Source organism: Stegastes partitus, unplaced genomic scaffold (genome assembly GCF_000690725.1).
Source record: "Stegastes partitus isolate 25-593 unplaced genomic scaffold, Stegastes_partitus-1.0.2 Scaffold209, whole genome shotgun sequence".
NCBI lineage: Eukaryota > Metazoa > Chordata > Actinopteri > Pomacentridae > Stegastes > Stegastes partitus.
This window is the reverse complement of record NW_007577940.1, coordinates 233,717-256,710: the sequence shown is the minus strand read 5'-3', so window position 1 is coordinate 256,710 and position 22,994 is coordinate 233,717. Positions and strand designations below refer to the sequence as shown.

Genomic DNA, 22,994 nt, shown 5'->3' with positions numbered 1-22,994 from the left:
AGCAGCCATGTGGAACAGTCACTTTGCATTTTACTGCCCATATATGAACGTGTGACAAATACAAACTCTTGAACCTTGAATCACACATTTTCTAGTCATAGTGTACAAATCTGCCTCCCAGAAATGTGATTGTACTGTTGTCTCACTACATTCTGTATGCAAAAATAACCAAATATGCTGCACAGTTTGTCAGATTTTACACACACAAGAGATAAAAAAGGACACATTGAGCAAAGCCAAAGTTTTACTCTTTGAACCCCCAAACTTGTCAATAGGTTTGAAAAGCATGCTTTAAAAAAGAGAGACAAGAGAAAATCAGCTTAAAATTGCAATATTTGATCAAAATCCCTGTTTTTCCACGTTTAATTTATCTCATTTACACGTGTGTTATCAGAGGCCATGTTTTCATATCATTGTGCTTTTTCCATAGAGGAGCAGGACTTTGTATCGAATTGATAAATGAGTGAAGAGAACTGCCTAAAGTTCAGAGGTTGAATAAAAACACAGCGTTTGTACCTCACACTGCAGCACAAACTGTTTCCCTCCTTTGATGCGCAGCAGGATGCACTTCTTGTCTTTTATCTGCGTTTCTTCCACCGTCACAATCTGCTCCATCGTCAGCAGGTTTTGCTGTGAACAGAATTGACCGATCAGAAACGGGCCGAGGTCAGGAAACACATAATGAAGAATCAAGGCTAAGCTCATGAACTGCTGCTACTAAATTTACTTCCAGTCCAGTGACCAGTGGTTTCTGCAGAGCTGTGCAGGTGATGCCTCCCTCAAAGTACTGTGCAGCTACCTGAGGGGGTTTTCATTTAGATCCAGTGGTTATTCAGGGACGTATCATCAACTCTTATCATTTTGGTGCTGAAGGTTTTCCTTGGGGGCTAGCTAAAACTGATTTTGGGGGCACCAAAAATGTGTCTATGCAGAAAACCTTTGTTATGGGAGCCCTTTTGGATATTTTCAGGCACAAAGTTTCAATATGAGATCAATTTATCCAAATAATGCCTATTTGCTAGTAATTTGCTCCCACGTTTTAGGAGTAGTACCCACTGGCCATCTTTGCAGCTAACATATCTCAGGGAGAACAGTCTCAACCTAAAAAGTCTTCCAGTAATTTATTGATGTGTCTGTGGAATTTCAAACAGAACGTAAACACTGGTGTCAGAGCTGAAATCTAACATTTGTTGCTGCCAAGCTGCTCTTTTTGCAGACATTTCCACCTTCATGCTCAGATCAAACCAGAATAAATACAGACGGGTGACAAATTTAAGACAAAAACAACATAAAGCACCTCAGTGAGGTGATGAGCCACCATACTGAGCATTAAAATGTTCTTCAGTGACATCAGGGAGAGTTTGTTCATCTTTATGGACGGTCAGTGACTGTCAACATAAAAACAGCCTGAGCTTAAAGACGTTGGGTGCTGGAAAGAAAAACTAACATTTTACAGCTCTGTACCACTACAGACAGCACGATGTTGAATCTAAAGTACCAAACTAGACACAGAGCAAGCAGTATATGTGTAAAGTCATGCATGAAAACATTGCTCTCCATTACTATCTGTGACACAGGTGAGACAGTTTAAACTTGTTGCTTATTTGCAGGCTCTGAAACGCCAGGTTTGTAATCTCAAAGAAAATGTGTGAGGCTCCTTCAGGAGTAGTTTCATTTCAGTTCTTCACTCCCAATCTCTTTCACAGCTGTTTATTTTAGGCTTAACAACTGATGCTGTTATCCCACGAATGATAAAAGACGACACATCTCGGACATCTCAGATTTTATATTGAATGATCCTTTTTCTAATGCGATACTTGTTCAACAAAATGTGTTATGGAAACCCAGCTAAACAAAACAGACAGCGTGGTCTTAACCCAGCGTGAAGCCAAGCTCCTGCACTTGAACGCCTCTTTGTGTTGTCTGTCTTAACAGCAGCAGTCTGAGGAGGCTGGAAACACTGAGACGCGCTACTAAGTGTGAAGCGGGGAGGTGGACTACAGCTCTATGCAGCTGGGACGCTGAGGACATAGCAGGGACCTGGATCTGGTGTTAACACTCACCCCATCTCTCTGCTTTTTAAAATGTTTTAGCCACTTCTCCTTCAGTGCGGAGTCAGGACAGATAGACAGACAGACAGTTCATACAGACACACATCAGACTGACACATGAATGTTAGAGGTGGAACGGTACACGGATTCATACTGACATGTTGGGTTTATTAAAGTCTGCTGTTTGGGAACATCACAGACAAAGACGGTGGATCAGATGAAGCTACATGCTAGCATTGCTCAACTGTGACCGATTAGCGATCAGCAGCTGGTTGTATGCTGAATTTGGTGACTCATTTGAGACATCACCTGACTAAGCAGCAACAATTCAGACCAAACCAAAGAGAAAACAAACACTGCAGCAGATATAGAACCACACTGTTGCTGGTTTTAAACACATACTGAAAGTAGTCCAGCTCCAGCTACCAAGTTTCCTCTTATCTGATTTCCAACCAGCAAATCCCAGCAGCTCTTTATAACAAACAGCAGCTACAGTCATTCACAACTGATCCAACATCTGCTGTTGCTCTCTGACTGACCAGTGCAGAGCTTCTGACAGTTATTTTATGGATATTATGTCTTTTTAATTAGAGAGACTGTTTATATTGCAGTCTTAGTGTGAAGCTGAAAGCTATTGCATTTTTTAATTATTTAATTTATGAATTGTACTTCTACGTTAACAGGTTGCAGCCAGTCGTAGTCGTACTGACAGACGTTTTAAAGAACAGCCACAGTCTGTTCAGTGAACCAGTGTATATTAAAAAGAAGTTCATGATGTTGTATTTGCTGTACTAAAAACACACTGGTCCCTCATATTTTGTACCGTTACACCCTTAATGACCGTTTGGTAAAAGTGATTTTTTTGGTGTGTGCGCTGTGAGGCTGTCTCACCCGCGACTCGCCCTCCCCCCTCCACTCCACACGGTTGGGGAACAGATAGAAGTATCGGCGTTGCCATTGAGTGAGGAAGGGGTTGCCCAGCTTCAGCATGTAGCCATGCATGATGCAGTCCTTCCCGGAGGCGTAGTCTTAAAGAGAGAGACACACAGTTAGAGAACCTGCAGCCGGATGTCTGTTTGTCTGGTTGAGTTTCGGTGCGGCTGGGATCTTTACCCTCTTCATGGCCCAGCTGCTTGTTTTTAGCCCTCTTGCGAGCCTCGTTCTTGTCCGTGTCTGAGTTGACGGCCTCGTACACCGTCTCTGCCACCTCTTGCTGCCAGCGCTCTGATATGACCAGAGGAAAGTTCTTGTAGAGCTCCTGGTCACTGTCCAGCAGCTGCAGGAAGAGGGAGCAGGATGTTTAGTAATGACACTTAAACTTTTTGGCTAATGAGCTCTGGGTTCCTCAGTGAGAGAGCACGATGGTTACAAATAGGCTGTTTCCTCTGGAGTTTGAATATCCTGCTCCGACTCGAGTGTTTACATACAGATATGAGATCAAACTTTTCATCAAGAGAACAAAAATGAGCATTTAACAAAATGTCCAAGCATTCCTTTTAAAAGAATTTCTTTTAGAACACATCAGTGTTGGTAACATCTGTGTACATTTAAAAAAAAATCTACAGGGGTGCAGGACTTTTACATTGTAATAAAAAAATGTGACAAGAAAAAAAAAAAAACACCCAGAAACTACTTGTTGTTCAGAGGGTTAAAGCCTAACACATGATAAATGTGTATGCTTTTACATATCAGCTCCTAAATCTGCCTGAATTCGGCATTTTCTTGTAGTTTTACAAAAAAATAAACAAATAAATAAACATGAGGCTTTATACCTCATTTAGTCTCACTTTTCAGTTTATTAGATACAAACCTGTGCAGTCTAATACAACAGCTCTGCAATAAATCTCGAAGATTATAATGTTCAGGTTTTGCTCAGAGAGAGGTTGATACAACTTTATGGTCATTTTGGAGGCTGCAGTTTGTGTGTGATGGAGTTTCTAATGTTTCATCCTCCCCATTTATATGAATAAGGCTGAATATTAAACCCAGCTCTCAGTAATACAACACCCGCCACTGAGAGTAGATGCTGCAGTAATATTTACAATCTCTTTACATCTTGTGTATTTGTGCCAGTTGGATTTATGTCGGGGGAGCAGAGCTATACACGCCAACATTTACTATACGGCAGTTATTTCCATTATTACTCCTGTGTTAATGGCGAGCACCATCTGGGGAAATGTAAACTAACGCTGCTGTCTTTTATTTCTCGGCGCCGGAGCACCAGAGGACAAATAAATGCTACCTGCAGCCACATTAACGTTAATGAAGGAGGAAGCTGCAGCACTCAAGACAATCACAAGCAGAAAACTGGCCGTGGAAGGAAAATTTAGATCCTTCACTGAAGCCAAGCGGCATCATAGTCTGAAAGTATTAGTAACAAAAAAACTAAGTGCTCATTATGCAGAACGGTCCTTGTCAGAATCATATAGGATTTGGATTATTGATTCAACAACATTTAAATCACCAAAATGCTTCAGCTATTGAGTAAGTCGTAGCTTCATCTAAATCAAGGGTTGACAGATTACTCGTCTGAGCAATTATTGGCTCCCGTATTCAACTTTCTTCTCATTATTGGTACCACTGTTTAAAGAAATTCCCCAAAACTAAATTAATTTATTTTCTGCTGCCTCTGTCTGTGGTGTCCTGCCCACGGCACTATCTGATTGGTTACAGGTAACAGCCAATCAATACTTATGGTTAATGTTGAAAAGTTTCTTTTAGTTAAACAAGTAAAAATAAATAGGTTTTGAGTTGGAGCTTTTATTATCTTAAACCTTCCCGTACACTCCAGAACATAAAAACAGCTACAAACACTCTAACATTCTGTCATTTCATTGTTTGCATGGCCTTAAAACTGTGGATGCTGTGGACCAAACGCTTCATTAAACATGTCTACAGAAATAAACAGAGTTTTTAAAAAGCTGCACTTTAGAAGGCATTTGACAAATCTGTTTAAGTGGCCTAAGACGCCCTTTGGATGAGAGACCCATCGCAGAGGAAATAGTTTGTTTTGCAACATATCCATATTATTGTTGACAAGGTGCTACAATGTGAGCAAACAGCAGCCTCCCTCTCTCTGAGCCAAAGCCCAATGTTGTACACCAGCAAGGTAAAAGTGGGACAGATGGCATCTGGTAGAACCAGCGTGGTTTGTCAGTATTTTCATCGTGAAAAATGGAAACAAGGTTGTTTGTCGGCTGAGTCAGAACAAACTGGCAGATAATCACTGGACCAGAGCGATGAGTAACCGCAGTCAGCATCCCAGACATGTGGACGTTCTGTTCGCAAGTTGTCGTCATGTTTAGTAGACTCATAGGCAACATTCCCACTAAAGCTGCAGCAAATAACAGAGTAGTTGTTGACTTTTACATTAATTACCAACTATTTTGATGGTTAGTTAACTGTTGTTGTTTTTTTTTTTTTAAGAAAATAATCCTCTGATTGTTGATCCTTAATGTGAATGTTTTCTGGTTTCTTTTCTCCTCTATGACAGTGAACTGAGTATCTTTAGTTGTGGACAAAACAAGGCATTTGTCAATTGAGCTTTGTGAAACATTGATGGACAATTTTCACCTATTTCAGAAATTTTGTGAAATATGGTCATCTTCTAAAACTAATTCATTAACAAAGAAAATATGAAACAATTCATTAGACAATGAAAAGAATCTATTTTCAGATTCATATTCACTGCCACATACCTCAGCCGCCTACCTGATTATTAAAGTTTGTAAATGACAGTTCCAAATAGCTCTTAAATATTCTTTCAGGCAATTTTTAACCTTTTTGAATAACTTCGGCTCAATTTTGACTGACTTATTTTTAGATGGGTCTAAATTCAAACAGGGAAATTAGTTATTAGGAGCATCACCAGTTACCAGGGACTGACAGAGATGAAGTCCTGATGTTTACAGGGACGTTGGTGCTATTCATACATCAGGGACTAATTTCTTTAACCTTGGAAATATCACGATGAACTGGAGAAGCTTTTACTGCTGGCAAAGTTCTTGGTCAGTTAGTTTGAGGGAAATTGGACATACTTGAGAATAAAAATCTACAAGAATTGCAAATGAAATTGAAAAACTTTAGATACAATATAAAGCATTTGTTGTGAGGGAACTGAATTCATGGCATTGTCAAGATCTGCAGATGTACGAGTCACTTACACTGAAACACACATGTTTAGGTTATGAATACGTTGAGGCATCTCCTATTGGACAGTAAACACCTATTTAGAATGACGGATGCTCAGACGGCTCCTTTAGTTAAAGATAAGAGGCTACCAAATGCAGCATGTGAATGTGCGAGAGTTTGTTTTACCTTGATGCCCTTGGTGTCCTCCTCATCAAAGGAGCCAATGTCGAAAGCATCTGCAGCGTTCACCTCTCCCCTGGGAGGGATTAAAGGAGGAGAGTACTGGAGGAGGGAGAACAGAGAAGGTGTTCAGAGAGGTACAGTGATGGAAGAAATGAGGAACAAGTGGCAGAAACAGAGTGTGAGCGAAACAACAAGGTGACGGTCCCGTAGCTGTGTTTCCCTCAAGTGATGGGGTAACCATGGCAACAGTAACTGCAGTGGACTAATGACTAATGTGGCTCCATCCAGTGCAGCTTTAAACAGAGAGCCAGGACTTGACCTGATCCGAGAGCCACAAATAAGCGGATAAAAGATCTTAATGTTGCTTTTAACTGGAAACACATTTTCAAACAAAAAGCTTACAGATCTACCATCGTAATGTCTATATTGTCTCTTTATAGGATTTATCGTCAGTTAGCATCAGTGATTGAAACCAGTTCAATTAGAGCTGCCAATATTTTTTTACTGTGCCTGTGGATGTTGCATACAGCTCATAATGTTACTCTGAAGACAAGAACAAGGACTAAATAATTGATGCTGCTTCCAGAATGATCTCAAGATTCCAGTGAGTTTATTTTCACTGATTGGAAACCAGTGGGAGCGGCTGCCCACAACTGAATGACACAAACATCCTGGAAGCTACAGAATGGACTGAATGCACTCAGCTTAAATCACTCAAGTACTTGTAGTGTGGAAAAAATTAAATATCTGACGTGTTACAAGCCACTGGGGGGAGGGGCACGTTTATAAAATGAACTGTCATTCTGTCAACCTGTTGCTGTCAGTGAACGGTGAAGCAGCATGTGTGGGTGCTTGATTGCTGCCTTTTTAAGAAGCAACAGTGGTTTTGGTTATGTTTTAACCCTCAATTGTTCTTCAAATGTGAGTTATTCTTGTGAAGTAGCAGCCTTAGTGCACATGACTTGTATGTAGAGACAGTTTCTGACCCAGTAAATTTGAATATGCAACACAAGTGCAGCAAAAATCATTCAGATTGAGTAAGAAGTGCAGCAACATCAGGAAAACCACTGATACAACGGAATCAATCTTTGGATTATGGACAAAACAAGACATTTGTCATCTTGAGTTTTGGGAAACACTGATCAACATTTGTCATATTATTCTGACCAAGCAATTTAACATAATCTAATAAAGGTACTTAATAAAGACATGGTGCCAAACATCCATCCATTATCTATACATCGCTTGATCCTCACTAGGGTCGCGGGGGGGCTGGAGCCTATCCCAGCCGACTTAGGGCGAAGGCAGGGGACACCCTGGACAGGTCGCCAGTCTATCGCAGGGCCACACTTAGAGACAGACAACCAAGCACACTCACATTCACACCTACGGACAATTTAGAATCACCAATTAACCTCAACATGCTTTTGGACTGTGTGGGAGGAAGCCGGAGAACCCGGAGAGAACCCACGCTGCACGGGGAGAACATGTAGACTCCACGCAGAAAGATTCCGGTGCCCCCACCGGGACGCGAACCGGCAACCTTCTTGCTGCGAGGCAACAGTGCTACTAACTGCGCCACCTTGCAGCCAAACATGATTTTTTTTTTTTTTTTTTTTTTTTTAAATGAAATGGTATTAACATTAAAAAGCATGATAGTGTAAAACTTTAACACTGTTATGACTAGACCAGCTACTTCACAAACATTTTGCTTGTAGCTTCTTACAAAAATGTCAGGGTCTGGGACCTTCTTTCACACTTTGAATATCTATAATTTGTTAGCAGGTCTCCCCAACATATGCTTCTTCTCAATCAAGCTCCAAGCAGGTTAAATTATCGAATGTTTAACAACAAAACTAATTCCCAAAATGAATACATATATATGTGGATCTACTTTTCTCTCCCATTAATCATCTCAGGACCCCTAAAGTTTATCTGGTGACCCTCTGGAGGGACCCAACCCTCAGGTTGACTGTATATAAATCAGCAAAAGGCTGTTTATACAATCATGCAACAGTTTAAACAATCTAAAAATTTTAAATGTAATAACTGTATCAGTCACAGGGAGATGTTACTGCAGAAAGAGTTTAGTTTTAATAGTAATACTTCTGTACTGAGAACTTCTGAGGACAGCACTTTGTTTGTGCTTATACTAAAGAAAATTACTTAAATACCATTTTTCTTCAACCACTGATCATGTTGGTTATACATATATATCAGTTTAACATTTCCCTTTAATGATTCTTCTCACTTTGTGACATTTTATAGACCAAACAGTTTATCGAGAAAACAATCCAAAAAATACTTTTCTTCAAGTCACTGATTTTTTAAAGTACATCAAGACATGCTTTTTAGAAAACACAGATTTTTTTGTGATAAAATTTTGCGTTCAATTACAATCAAAGACAACACCAACAACAGTTAATAATGCACAAAGTCTTGTAAAGATCAATTCTGCTGCATCATATGCATCAAACCAGATCGATCATTTTGCAAATTAGTGAAAAAACCTTAAAAACAAACCACCCGCCTTCTGGCGTCAGACCACAATAACCCGCTCCTAAAACAACAAAGAACAAAAGGGGATTGATGAAGGAATAAAGCTGGCTCACCTTCTGCAGGTACACCTGCTGCCAGTCGATGCCTTTGAAAAACTGATGCTCCTTCACCTCTGGGGCTCTGCATGTGTGACAGACAGACACAAAGACTCAGAGGGACCATCTCTTACTAACTATACAATTGAGCACTAGGTGGCAGTGTTGGCCGCAGTACTCCACACTCATCATCATACTATTTAGTCTGCACAGACAGTGATCCATCACTCTGCTTTAGTCATACGCTGATGCAAAACGACAGCGCTGATGAAATTACTTATGAACTCGGCTTCTATCGGATCACTTGATGTCGGCCTCTATTCGCCTCCACTGGGCCGCAAACTACACCACCCAGCGTTTCCAGCCTTAATGAGCAAGTCTAGCTAAGCTCATCTGACTGATGAATTCATTTGCACGCCTGTGGACATGAGATGGGGGTTAATGTGAAGTTCTGTTTGTACGTCGTACCCTCGGCCCTGGCAGCCCAGCCGCTTGGAGACGTCTCTCTGCAGCAGCCCCTCCAGGAGATCTTTGAGCTCTGCAGTGAAAGAGTCTGGCAGCTCCACATTCTGCCGGGAGAAGAGGGAGGAGGGGGAGTCAGAGTGACAACGGGGGTTTGAAAATTAATCATTCACACCTTTTACGACAGTACAGATACCCCTCCCCAGACAAAACTAACACCATACGTCTACATCCTCACTGTTTAGACAGCAGCCCAGCACTAATAGCTCAGTGTGTATGGCTGTAATGGACAGCATGTCATTGGAGCGCTCTGATGCTCACTAATGTCAGTAAATATTAATAATGCAACATGAAACAGGTTCATTTTTATAGATTTTTACTTCTATTACTCATTATCTTACTTAATCTGAGTGACAGTTCCAATAATTAGGTTTGGTGGATGTAAACAGATGTTGCTTGAGAGGAAGCCGATATTTAGTCGCACTTTAGTAAAGAAGAAACCTTACAACAATTAAAGTACGCCGAATTAGCCATAAGCTCTTTCCATTTGCAGCACTACCATGCATGTACAGGTAGGTATTATAGGGTCACTGTAATACTGAAGAAAATCTTAAAACAAGACTATTCTTAAGCAACTTCTGCAGTCATAGGAAGCATGTTTTTACCAGGACTTCTAAGTAGACCTGAGGCTGCTCATTTGTGGTGGACGTTGAAGATCATGATCTTTCTTTCTTTTTTTTTAGGGTTTAAAAAAGTAGATCTTTTCAAATAGCGAGGCAAAAATAAACATCACTTTAAAACAATCCATTCTTTAACATGGACACTCAACACAATAAAAGTGAGACATTTATGGATGGAAAATGGGGGATGTCTGATCCAACAACAAAATCACCATTTTGAAAATGGATCCAACATCATCTACACCTTTTACTATAAAACCTTTCAGACACTGTGCCCAGTCCTTACAGAGACCTTGTCCGTCCTTTAACAATTTAAGGAGTTAACACAGGACTAATGCATGTCTGTGTGTGGATTGAATAAGTTGCATGTCAATGGAACATTCTGTAAACATATGCTATTTGTTCACATTTCCAGAAATCAGCAACAAAAAAAGCTTTCGTCTGACTGATTGGCTGTTGATTTTTAGGCAGGTTCTGCAGTTATTTCTAGGATTTCTAGCAGTTCATTTGTGATGGATGTACAATATATACCTTTCAAGCAGTTTTCAGTCACACATACAACCAAAAATCTTTAAGGTGCAACTGAACAGGTGCTACTAACATTTAGCAGGCCTGTCTGTGTGTCTCTGGGCAGCCCAACAGGCAGATAAAATCACATGGTTTTAGGTAAATCTGACATTAGAACGTCTTATTTCACTCTTTTTAAACACATTTTTGGTCTCACAGCTGTGTTAGCTCTCAATGCTGTGCTGCAGTAACTGAGCGGAGACTAGAGGCTTCTCCATGCACAGCTGACTAGCAGCATCTACTGAGGCATGTCAGGCGTTGATGGACATCAGCAAATTGGAGTGCACAGCGATAGTCTACATGTGAGGGATTTAGAGAACATCGACAAATGACATTGGTTACGCTGGGTTACACTGTCTACCTCTAAACTGCATGAGTCTCTGCACACATGTCGATTATACCACCACCCACCACCATAATGTCTCAACCTGTGAGTAACACTGAGACATAATTATTGGACAGAGTGTAACCAAAAGCATGGCTGCAATGTTCCAACAGTTTGCAGTGTCAGAGAGTCAGAAATGATTCTAAAACATAGCACTGCTCATAATATAGCAACAAAGAGCTCCTATTTTAACTTCAACTCCCAGATCATCCTGATGAAAACGAACCAAACGATGATTTTTTTATAGCTCAAAAATACTCAAACAATATGTTTTTGAAAGTAAAAAAGTTTGAATTCACCTAAATAAAAAAGTTAAAGACAGCAGTGCAACTAAGGTAAAAAGTTGTTCTAGAGCTCTGGGTCGTGTTGAAAAATGGGACAAATCAGCAGCCAAACTAACTTCCAGGTGCTTTTGTCCTTTTCACCTCATGCAGTATCTTTAACTTGGACCCCCCCCCTCTCGGGAGGTGTGACAACCTCTGCTACAGCACAAGTCAGCCTTCGTCCCTTTTCTCTTTTTTTTTTTCAGTGACGGGCTTTGCTCAGCTGCTTCGTGGATGTTTCAAGCGAACAGAAGTGCCATCTATCGGGATCTGTTCCATCCATCTCCTGCTGCCTCTGCTGCTCAGCCTTCTCTCTGCTGTCTGCTTCCATCGTGTTTATGTAATGAAACCATTCATCACCTTTAATAAACACTAAGACATATAGAGCAGTATTTTTAGCCTGTTCGGGGCTGAATCGCAGCCTTTCCCCCTCTCTCTGGCTCTCCAACGTATGCGCGCACACACACACACGTGCACACGTGCACACGCACGCACACACACACACACACACACACACACACACACACACACACACACACACACACACACACACACACACACAAGGATTAAGGGGATAAACCAGATTAAGTGGCTGGATTAAAATCCTAATCTGGATTTATTGTGATATGAAAGATCATACTTTCTCTGTTTAGAGGTCCTGCTCAGGCAAACAGGGCCTGTGCGTGTGAGGGAGAGGGGCAGCTAACCTTTTCAACATCTTCACGTCCCGACAAAACACAGAGATTTGGACGGGTTCCATCGTGATGGACAAACGGCTGCTGCTGGCAGACAGGAGATGAGCAGAGCGGCACTGAAAACTCACTTTACAACTGCTCATACACAACATGTCGCCTTTGCAGAACTCTGGCTTGGTCTTGAGGAGGAGAAAGAGGTGGGTGGGAGCAGATATGTCGCTGGGTGGGCTCAATGGGCACCATTCATGCCAAATTCATTGCTGAATCTGGCTCAGCAGCATATTCCTCCAACAGACACTAACACAATAAATGTACTGCAGAGTTGTTTTACTGTCAGACTGTCTGAGAATCAAACCTTGTAACGGTCATTCACTGAAAAAAGTTCTCACCTGACCTCCTCAGGATCAGATGATTTTACATGTGCTGTAACTTTAGTATATTTAATGACTCCATGCAAAATTTTACCTTTAAACTACAAATGTTCTCAGGCCCTTGAAGTACATATGAGGTGGGTCAAAAATTCATGCTTTTGAATTTGTGTAGTTTTTTTTCAGAATTTTTGAGCCTCATAAATTTAAAAGTACAGGAGAAAGACACTTTAAATTTTAGGAGATGAAAAACACTTTTGAAAACTGCAACCAAATCAACTTTATATCCACTCCAGGTGTCACAATTTAAGACAAAATAAGTTTTCTGATCATCAGTATCAGGATGTCTTATCTGTTTTCTGATAATTCACTGGAGAAAACTTTAGAAAGTGCATTTTGGGTAAGCCTTCAAGGGACATATCACCATGTGAGATAACTGGTTGGTCAAAACAAGTGATAGCAAATGAAAGATCTCCTTTGTACCTACATTTTGATACCAGGCTCATCTTCTTGCCATGATTCCTCCTGTGTCAGTTTTTTAATACAGACGGGCACCAATTGACTTTTCATGAAATGACCCATTTCTGTCGTTGTAAGGACCCAAATGTGTCCGTACCATTCAGTAGAAATTGTTTAATTCCAAAGAGCAACTTGCAGGCTGACTTTCTCACAGCATTTATAGTTTATATTTTTCTGATAAAAAGAATGCTTAATTTTATGTTTAATGAGACCTAAAAGGCAGAAACTCAGATGAAAAGCCGTAATTTTTTTTAGCAGCATTCCTAAAATTGTGGAATAGTAGGTGATATTGAGTCTGAGCAGTTGTGACATAGACAGTTGATCTGTTTTCTGAATTACTTGTTGAACTGTTTGTGCATGTTTGACAAACTCCAGCCTGTTAGGACATTAGGTTTACAGCTGCCATCAACAACTATTTTACAGATGAATCTAAATGATTAGTTTTCCTCCAAAAGAGCAATGAACATTTCATTTCCGATAATGTTATTCTGACAAACTGTATATGATTGTACGATGCAACACAGTACGAAATGGAAACAAAGGTTTACATGAAGCAAGAAAAAAAAATCTGCTGACTCTGAGGGGGTGAGGTGGAGGCACTGACTATGTTTTTAAGGTACTGATCCAGCAAGACAGCTGAAAAAACCTGCACACATTGTACAGTTGTACTCTACAAGTCAATTATGCAAATCACAAACACAGAGCTGCAGGTTAATTTGCAAAAACTAACCGCACACAATCACTACTTTTCCCAAATTCGATCATCTTCTGCCCGATCTGACTTCACTGCAGGATCTCAGCTGTTACTGTGGTGCTCATAGAGAAAATGTAGGCCAAGACTACAAATATAAGACACAAGAGAGCTCTAAAGCTGTAAACCTGCGCTCCATGTGGCTACAAATCCATTCGACCCAGGCGGCGCACTGTTAACTTTCCAGCTTGGCTGCAGTTTATCTGCACCAGGTTTCTGTCATATGCTTCATCTCCCCGTATCTTCCCATGACACAGCAAAGTAAACAGACAGCTGAGTGTTGGATGGCAGCAGGCAGAGACACTAAAAGATGACCTAAAAACTTAAACAACAAAGACATTCATCTCTGTCGAGGATGTGCGGGGAAAACCTGGCACCAGAACCTCTGTTGAGGCTGTTTGTCCACACACAGGACCGTATGCACAGGATACGAACATGTGTGTGCATTTGGAATTACAGTATGGTAAACACGAACCAAACCCATGTGTTGAGAGTTAAGTAAAGGCTCATGTTGCCGACGTGCTTTGCAGCGTGTTTGCACAGGGATGCCTCATAATGTGTGTATGTGCTGTCGTGTGCATGTAGCGTGAACGTGTCTTACCATGGTGAGCGTCATGCGGTCAATCTCATGTTTGTCTTTGGTCTTGTGCTGTCTGAAGGGACTGTGCCTAAACAGGAGGCAAGAGAGACAGATACCGAAGATTAATGGAAAGACAAGGATGGTGAAGAAATGGGAGGAACAAGGATGTGAGCAAAGAACAAGGAAAACTCAGCACACACTCTGGAGATCACACCTTTCTAACCTCCTCATACATCCACAGTCCTGGTTGAGCCAAAGCTGTGTCTCTACAGGGCAGAGACGACATAAAAAGAGAGACTGAAAGGAACATTAGTGCATGTTGAGTCCAGGTTTTTCAGTTTTTGTAAAAGAAAGTGATTTTTTCCCCTTTTTTTATGATTCATAGCATTCTAACTGTCATTCAGCACAGAAGACACCGAGTTCTTTTTTTTTTTTTTACTTTTAGTCACGGTTGTACTGCTTCCATAGAGGTGCAGGACTTCATATTTCAGTAATAAGTGAGTCCAAAGTGAGGAAAAATGTGACAGGAGCAGAAAGAAATGCCCAGAAACTGCTCAGAGTTCAGAGGGTTAATTTGGATTGCTTTTCGGTTCATTAAATTCGACAATATTTCCGTTAGCCATCAACTGGCTCAGCGGGATGATAATATTTTGCTGCCATACTTTATTGGCAGCGTTCTCTCTTTCAGTAAATAGAGGTTTCATCCAAATTGGACATGAAAGAAGGAAAGGGCCAGAAATACGAAGACTTAAATGGAGGATCGACGGACTATCAGCATTTTCATTACATTATGTAATTTCACAGTAGCTTCACTGTATATTACATGTTAAAATGGATGCACATGTTGCTCATGCACAGTTTAAATACTGATATACAAGATTCTAATTAAATTCATTTGGTCCTTTTTGCCGCTGCTTGTACTTCAGCTTCAATTAAGGACAATAAAGAATGTTTTTCAGTGTTTCACAGAGCTCCAGTGAAGCCGTTTGGGACCAAATCGTTCCTCCGACTGCCAGGAAGCGATCCCAGCAGCAGAGCAGCTAAATTGGACATATTTTCACGGGAGCCTAAAGAAGTTATGCTGGAAACATTTCCACAGACAAGCTCATTTTGATCTTTTGAAAGAGCAGGCAGCCCTCCTCCAGTGAGCAACCCTTCAGAAGCTCATATATCAAGCAAGTATATTTTCAAGACAGAGCAACATCTCTATCCGACATCCAAAACTGAGCGGAAGTGATCAAACGACAGACCACATCTTTAATGGTCCAATAGCTCAGTCTGGGCCAAATGACATCAAAATACACTGCTGAAGGCTGCAGGGGTGTTAATCAATAACTATGTTGGGAAAAGGTGCTGCTTGGACTACAGTGGAGCTTGAATTTATTCTGCAGAAACTCTCTTGACAAAGGTTTCATTTCCAGCAGAACAACAGTTACTCTAAAGGTGCACTGAAGCTCCAACAACCTCGTCATTATATTGAAACAAAACTCAAAAAAGCCTGAAAGGAATCATGCAACTTTAGGAAACCACTTATCTGCTTCTTTTCTAGGAGTGAGATAAATCATCTTCATGTCTGTTAATATTTTAATATTAGCAATGATCAAATGTCGATGCTGAATGTATGAAATGTCCCTCGCAGTGATAAAAACCACAGAACTTTTCACTACAGGATCAGCTCTATGGTGCATTTTAGGTTCTTTCATCTCACTGTTTAGCAGAACATTACCTATAGCATTTCTCTCTCAGCCCTTGAACTCAAATCATTCTTCAAACCCCTACCAAAAAATCTGCATTTAGATTATTAAATTAATAACAAATGCGCAACGAGTCTAGTGGAGAACTCTCTGGTTGGGAGCAGCCCAACTGATTGATGCATTCCATTTTATTTAGTTAACCGAAACATAAACAGAAATATAAAAACAGTTCTTGACATATTGGTAGATGTGTGAACTTTAGATGGAGCCAAGATAGCTATTTGAACCTGTCTCCAGTCTTATGCTAAACTAGGCTAACCATGTCCTGGCTCCAGTGGTGGCATCAATATACGTACATTTGTATTTGCAAAAATGATGAACTATTCCTCTAAAAAGCTGAAAAAGCACCATTTAACCCATGAAGACTTGATGCAACATGTTTTTAGGAAAACGTCAGTCTTAGTGGACTGAGACAAACCTCAATATTGCACCAAAATCCACTAGAGTTGCTGCATCTAAAGTCAGTGTGAACTAAAACCTTAATTTGATTGAGAAAAAAATGATCTCGTAGAGTTTCTAACAAAATTCTTTCTAACTGAAATGTGCTTTCATAAAAAGGTTTTACTTCCAAGACTGAGAATTTTAGATTTGAGTGTTGAAACATGCAGCCAACCTTTCACTAAAGAGCAACACACTCTTCCTCTTTAAAGTGTTCAAACACACTGATCCAAACATCAATGAAAGGACACGTCACGCTCGCTCTTCTCTCTTTCTCTGCTCGCTCTGGCCGAACGCACACGCACACACACACACCTGATTTCTGACCTACTGGGCCCAGACCTCTGGCATTTACACATTCCAGATCAAACACACGCACGTACGCATGCACACACACACACTGGCCTGCACACACAAACAAGATCAAACACACACCAAACAGAAGGCGAGCAAGCAGATTCAAAGAGGTTTACTCAGAGTGGCAGAAGAGTTTTGAAAGCAGACGTGAAGTCAGGACACGGCAGCAGCGAGGAGCTGAGGAGGGGAAGAAGGGAAAAGATGAGAGGCTGGAGTAGTTACCCTCGGAGGAGTTTGAAGAGCATGCAGCCTAAGGAGAACCAGTCGGCGCTGCTGTCGTACGCCGTCCCCTTCTGAAGGACCTCTGGAGCCATGTAGCCATGAGTGCCGCTGCGACAAACACATCACAGCGTCACGTCAAACACACACTTGGCTGCGCTCCACAATTACAGCTACAGCAACAGGCTGCAAGAAACCCTGTGACCCTCATCACTGATGGGTTTATTATCCTTCTAAAAATCTATGTATTTCCTGGTAATTGTTTATCTGTACATACTATTTAGGCTGCTTTTACTGTAGAATAATGGCAGCTATCTGCAACGTGACGCTCACGACACAGCAAATCAGTTCAGTTCAGGGTTGAAGTCTGATACCTCTTTAATTCGACTCCACTTATCACATTCATTCGAATCCCCTACCAAAGACAGTCAAGTTGAGCATTTATCATTTGCAAGTAAGTAAGCAATGCCTGAAAAATAAAATGTAGAAAAACCATATCTGAAAAGTGTAAATAAAATATATAACAATGTATGTAAAACATCAATAAAATGCATGAAAATGTCTGAAAAAATTTACAAAACATGCCTGAAAAATGAAATGTCAAGAAATTTTCTGAACAGCATAAACGCAATATATGAAAAAAAAAAAACTAATAAAAGCAAACTGCATACAAATATTATTTAATAAAATATACAAAATGTCTTCAGGACATGAATAAAATGTACATAAAATTCTAAAAAACACTGACAAAATGTAAGGAACATAGCTGAAAAAAACCTTAAAAGAACAACAACAACAACAACAACAAAAAAACAGCTGTTTTTTTGTTGTTGTTGTTTTTTTAGGTTTGTCACACATTTTGTACAATATATTAGTTTTTCAGCAGTGTTAGAAAAAAATATAGAGATGTGTGAAAATGATCAAATGTTTAAAAACATAAAATGTACTAAATTGGACAACTACAGAAAATATAGAAAAAAAGTCAAAATGTACAAAAAAATGTCTGAAAAACAAATAAAATGTACAGAAAATCAAACCTATAAAAAGTGTATAAATATCTATATAAAAATGACTAAAAATGTTAATAAAATGTATAAAAAATGTCTACAAACTAATAAAATTGTAAAGAAAAACACAGTTCTGTCTTGGGCAGACTTTAGTCAGTGGCTTGGAAGACGTACATTAATGTGCAGACTTTAGTTTGATCAGACGCGTTACACAATTAATATTAATTAGCTGCAGCTGCTGAGACTCAGAGACTAAACAAGTGTGAAAGCTCTTTAAATGTATCAGCAATCAGCACAGGTAATATTTACTTACTTTACTTCTAGAGAAGTAAACCCAACACAAACAGAGATTAGCACAGATAGGTGCACTTACACGCTGGCGTGGGGCTTCTTCTTGGAGAAATCACAGGCCAGGCCGAGGTCGGAGATACGAACATGACCGTGTTCATCCAACAGGATATTAGCTGGCTGAAGGAGGACACACATGGGCAGAGAGTGATAAAGAGGGTGATACTGATGGAGAATGCAGAGGATAAGATCATAAGCATAGGAAACAATGCTGGAGACCTTACTAATTCACGACTTAAGCTACAATTTCCGCTCGGCAGAAGGAGATTGTGAAGCAAAAGAAACGCTCCTGTCCTGGTTATCCTCCGCTGTTTGGCAAAACCGTGACGCACTCTTCTCCTTCGACGATCAGACTCATAGTATTATTTGCATTTTGCTGCACTGTTTATTGAAGCCCTAAAACTGTTCCCTGAGTTGTAGCAAAATATATCTATTATTATGGCAACCAGTCTAAACAGGGGAATTGGAGGAAAAACAGAGGACATGGCTGATGTGAATCTGTGGCTTCTGAGGACACGTGCTGGTGGATCAGTGCAACTCCAAACATCAAACATTCAGAAAATGGCAACATGGCATGAAACAGCACCTTTTAAAGCACAAGCACAATTAGGGATCATTTACTTTTTGATTAATGGATCACCAAAAAAAAACTCAGATTTCTGATGATATTCTAATTTCTCAAGAGAAACAGTAAGATTAACAGTAAGATTACTGTCAACAAATCCCACAAAGACTCAAGGCCAACCATATGCTTCAGTATGTTCTGTCTGTGTCCCTCACCTCCGAGCGCAATGATTCCTACTGATGATGTAAATCTGCACGCAACAGATCAGAGGTGGGTGAATCACATCAGATTCGTTGTACATATGGCTGTCTGGACACAAAGCCACTTCAAGTCAAGGCTGAAGGACCAACTCACAAATCTATGAATAATGTTTTTCTCTAAGTTCCGGCCAAAAGTAGTGATTTATATCTCTGTCACTTGGATTTTTTTCTTTTGAAAGCTCAGTTTTGCTAACCAGCTAACCCTGTTAAGTTTCATGGATCCCACCTGCAGGCTGCCAGGTCACTGACATTCTTCAGTGTCATTCAGACTAACTCCAACTCCATTCAGCTCATCATGGATGGACTTTATGGTTTCCTTGTTCTGCTCTGCAGCCTTGGTGAGCTTGGTGCAGCAACACAAGAACCAGTTCTCCATCTGTTGCAGGTTTTGGTGTGATCGGACCTCCAGCTCTGAGCAGAACGAGGACAACTGTCACCAACTGCAGTCCAAGACGGTGGAGTTGGAGTCCATTGGCAGCTCAGTGAGAACCACCTGGCTAACCTGGAGGTAGGGAACAGGAGACAAGACAGGACGGGGCTAGCTTGTTAGCAGCGACTGATCTTCCTCCATCCGTGGACGCTTTTCCAGAGTAAGGTCTCGGCAGCAGGAGGCTTAAGAAAAGCCTCCGGACATCCGTCTCCCAAACAACATTCTCCTGTTCCAGTGGTTATCTCATGTGGCGCTCCCAGGCCACATGAGATATGTAATCCGGGTCTCTACCAGTTGTAAGGAAAACCTCCAAAGTCAGGCACCCAGGAGGAGGCATCCTACTGATGCTTAACAACCTCAGCTACTTCCTTTTAAAGGAGCAGCGACTCTCTGGATGTCCAAACTCCAACTCCTATCTCTAAGGCTGAGCCCAGCCACCACACAGAGGAAACTCATTTCAGTCGCTTGTATCTCGTTCCTTCGGTCACTACCCACAGCTCATGGTCCGTAGGTGAAAGTTAGACCACAAATTAAGAGCTTCGCCTTTCTCATCACTCATAAACAAGATCCAGAGATCCTTGAACTCCTTCACTTGGGGCAGCAACTCACCTTCAACCAGTAACTGAACTCTCAGAATCAATGTCACAAATGTAGAACTGTAAATATCAAATCATCAGATCACCCGGCTCTATCACAGATACGTGGTTTCCTGGAGCCCAGCTGAAGGGGAACAGAGTGTAGTCCTGAAACAACATGGCTGAGGAAATCGGGTTAGTGTCCTCTTTAAGTCTCTGTTGAAAGCATCAGTTATCAGAAAGTCTTTCCGTGAGGAAAAACACATTTGAGCAACAAAATTAGTTTTACAGCTACTTAAGTGTCACAATCTAAAGTCAAAATTTGTCTCAACAGCTTTAAGCATCAATATCCTAGTTGAAGTTTCAGCAGCAAAACTGCAGTAGTTGAATATCTATGACAGAGTCACAGAAACAAGCATCCGTACCCTGGATGCGTAATTCATTTCTTCATAATTCACTAGAGAGAATTCCAAAAAGCGCAACTTAGGTAAACTTTCAAGGTTCACATCACCATGTAGATACCAGGCCTTAATTTCACCACATTTTGATATCAGGTTCATCTTCTAGCCTTCTGCTTCTGTGTCAAAACAATTTTCTAAGACAGTCATATTTTAGAACTGGTGAATGTAGCTTCTGGCTGTTAAATGGAGAACCATGTTCTATATAATGATTTGGACAAATCAAATTGATCAAACCAGTTTGTTTGAGAGTCTTTCAGATTCTCCTCTGATAGTGTTCAGTCTGTTCTGCTGGTCTGTTAACGTCCTCTGACATGGTGACGATGTGTAATCTTGGTATCCAACAAAACTTGGTAGATAAAATTTAGCATGGCCTCATAAAATATACTAAAGTTATTGTTCATAAAAATCAGCTGATTCTGAGGAGGTCAGTTGGGAACTTTTTTTTTCAGAATTTACATGAAACCACCAAAGAAACAGACACAGTCTGGCTCCACTAAGAAATGGAAAGTAAGGGCAAAAAACAGAGGTCCAGTAATTATTTCTAAAGCTGTACCTCTGCTCTGTTAGCAGGACACATCATTAACAGCGTGTGTTGGCCTCTTTGTGGGATTTGTCGACAGTATGATTAATTAAATGCTGCAGGAGTGTTTCTCAGTCAGGAGGAGGTCGACCCACCTTGAGGTCTCTGTAGACAACGAAGCGGTTGTGCATGTGCTCGAGACCCAGGATGATTTCCGCCGCATAGAAACGCATCTCCTTCTCACTGAAGACGCCGTGTTGAGACAGATGGTAGTGCAGGTCGCCTCCTGAACACACAGACACACAACGCTGAGTGCATGACCTCATTGCATCTCAGTCTCAATCAATACCCATCGACACGTTGTGGTAACATTGCCGGGGGAGAAAATGAGAATCAATGGGAGGCCTTCTATCACTTATTCCTGCGCCCCAATTGTCTCAGCCCTCACATGTATTGACCACTCGTATTTATAGCAGCGCTCAGGCCGAAGCCCAGTACTGCACACCGTACGGTGATGACTGTATCGGAGGTGAGTCAGGTTGTGATGGTGAAACGCTGAGCGCAGTCTCTGATGAGGCTCGCAAACTCGCTGAGGAGGGAACATCAAAGCAGGTTGATGTTAGATGTTGGAAAAGGCTTATACAGTCATCAGCGAGGTCAAAATCCCATCAACTCTGTGGCTCTCTGGGGGAGGAGTGACCTGAGCGGCCAGCGACAAGCTGAGTAATCCAATCTCTGTGTCTCGGATGGACTGAATGAGGCTGAGGTTTAATCTAAGGCAGGTGGGGGGAGGTGGTGGGGGGGAGATCCTACCGTTCATGAGGTCCAGGATGAAGCAGAGCTTGTCGGGGGTGTGGAAAGCGTACGTCATGCACACGATGAACGGGCAGTCCTACAGAGGCATGGACACACAGAGGGAAGTCAGGCAGAAGTATTAACCAGCTTCAATCAACCTTTATTTAAACCTGGTAGGCTTTACTTACAGTGAAACAATATGAAAATTAATCGGAACTTTGTTTATATAGCTCCTCTTTAAAAAAAAAAATAACAGTGCTCTGACAAACAAACAAAAAAGAGGATATTCACAATATTACAACAGAAAGACAGTAGTGAAAAAATAGATTTAAACCCAATAAAAGACACTAAATACAGAATTTTAATCTAAATAAATTGATAAAATAAACACAGATAAATCAAATAAAATAATACAAGCACCAAAAAATGCCATAGCACAGAGTAAAAGAGACAGCATCCCATAAAAGCAAGTCTATAAAAATGAGTTTTAAGATGTGATTTTAAAGAAGCCACTGATTCTCCTGAGGCAGGTCGTAGGTTACAGCCTCCACTTTGGAACAGTCCAAAGGGCTCCAGCCAAGGATCTGAGGCTTCAAACTGGCTAATGTGATCAATAAAATCTTACAATCGATTCTAAAATGGCCAAGGAGCCAGTGGAGGATGTGATGCCGTTTGTTAGAACCAGTAAAAGATGAGTGGCGGAGTTCTAAATTAGTTGGAGGCGAGAGAGAGAGACTTTTGGTTTGGTTGATACCAGGGTGAAGGGAGTTACAGATGTCTTGAGAAAATTAATGAATGAATCACTTAAAATAAACCAATAAATCAGAACAAATTTTTGCAAATACACAAAACAAAGGCTCATGGATCCACATGTCCCTGGTTTCGTTCGATTTTCACGTATATTGTTGTCGGGTCACAATTTTGGCTCTAAATTTGTCACGTTCATCTCTGTAATTAACAGTGTTGTGAGGTCTTG

The 22,994-nt window shown here is 40.9% G+C and overlaps 1 protein-coding gene across 1 annotated transcript in view; it reads right to left on the bottom strand.

Moving 5' to 3' along the window:
- Positions 1 to 22,994, bottom strand: part of grk3 (G protein-coupled receptor kinase 3) — an 80,670-nt gene that overhangs the window by 4,527 nt on the left and 53,149 nt on the right. Inside the window, exons 10-20 of the mRNA XM_008280769.1 lie at positions 22,037 to 22,115; positions 21,379 to 21,509; positions 18,438 to 18,532; positions 17,061 to 17,168; positions 14,311 to 14,377; positions 9,428 to 9,528; positions 8,978 to 9,044; positions 6,369 to 6,464; positions 3,165 to 3,327; positions 2,943 to 3,079; positions 517 to 630 (exon numbers count right to left, since the gene is read on the bottom strand). Coding sequence (XP_008278991.1) covers positions 517 to 630; positions 2,943 to 3,079; positions 3,165 to 3,327; positions 6,369 to 6,464; positions 8,978 to 9,044; positions 9,428 to 9,528; positions 14,311 to 14,377; positions 17,061 to 17,168; positions 18,438 to 18,532; positions 21,379 to 21,509; positions 22,037 to 22,115 — 1,158 coding nt within the window. The remainder of the gene's footprint in view (positions 1 to 516; positions 631 to 2,942; positions 3,080 to 3,164; positions 3,328 to 6,368; positions 6,465 to 8,977; positions 9,045 to 9,427; positions 9,529 to 14,310; positions 14,378 to 17,060; positions 17,169 to 18,437; positions 18,533 to 21,378; positions 21,510 to 22,036; positions 22,116 to 22,994) is intronic.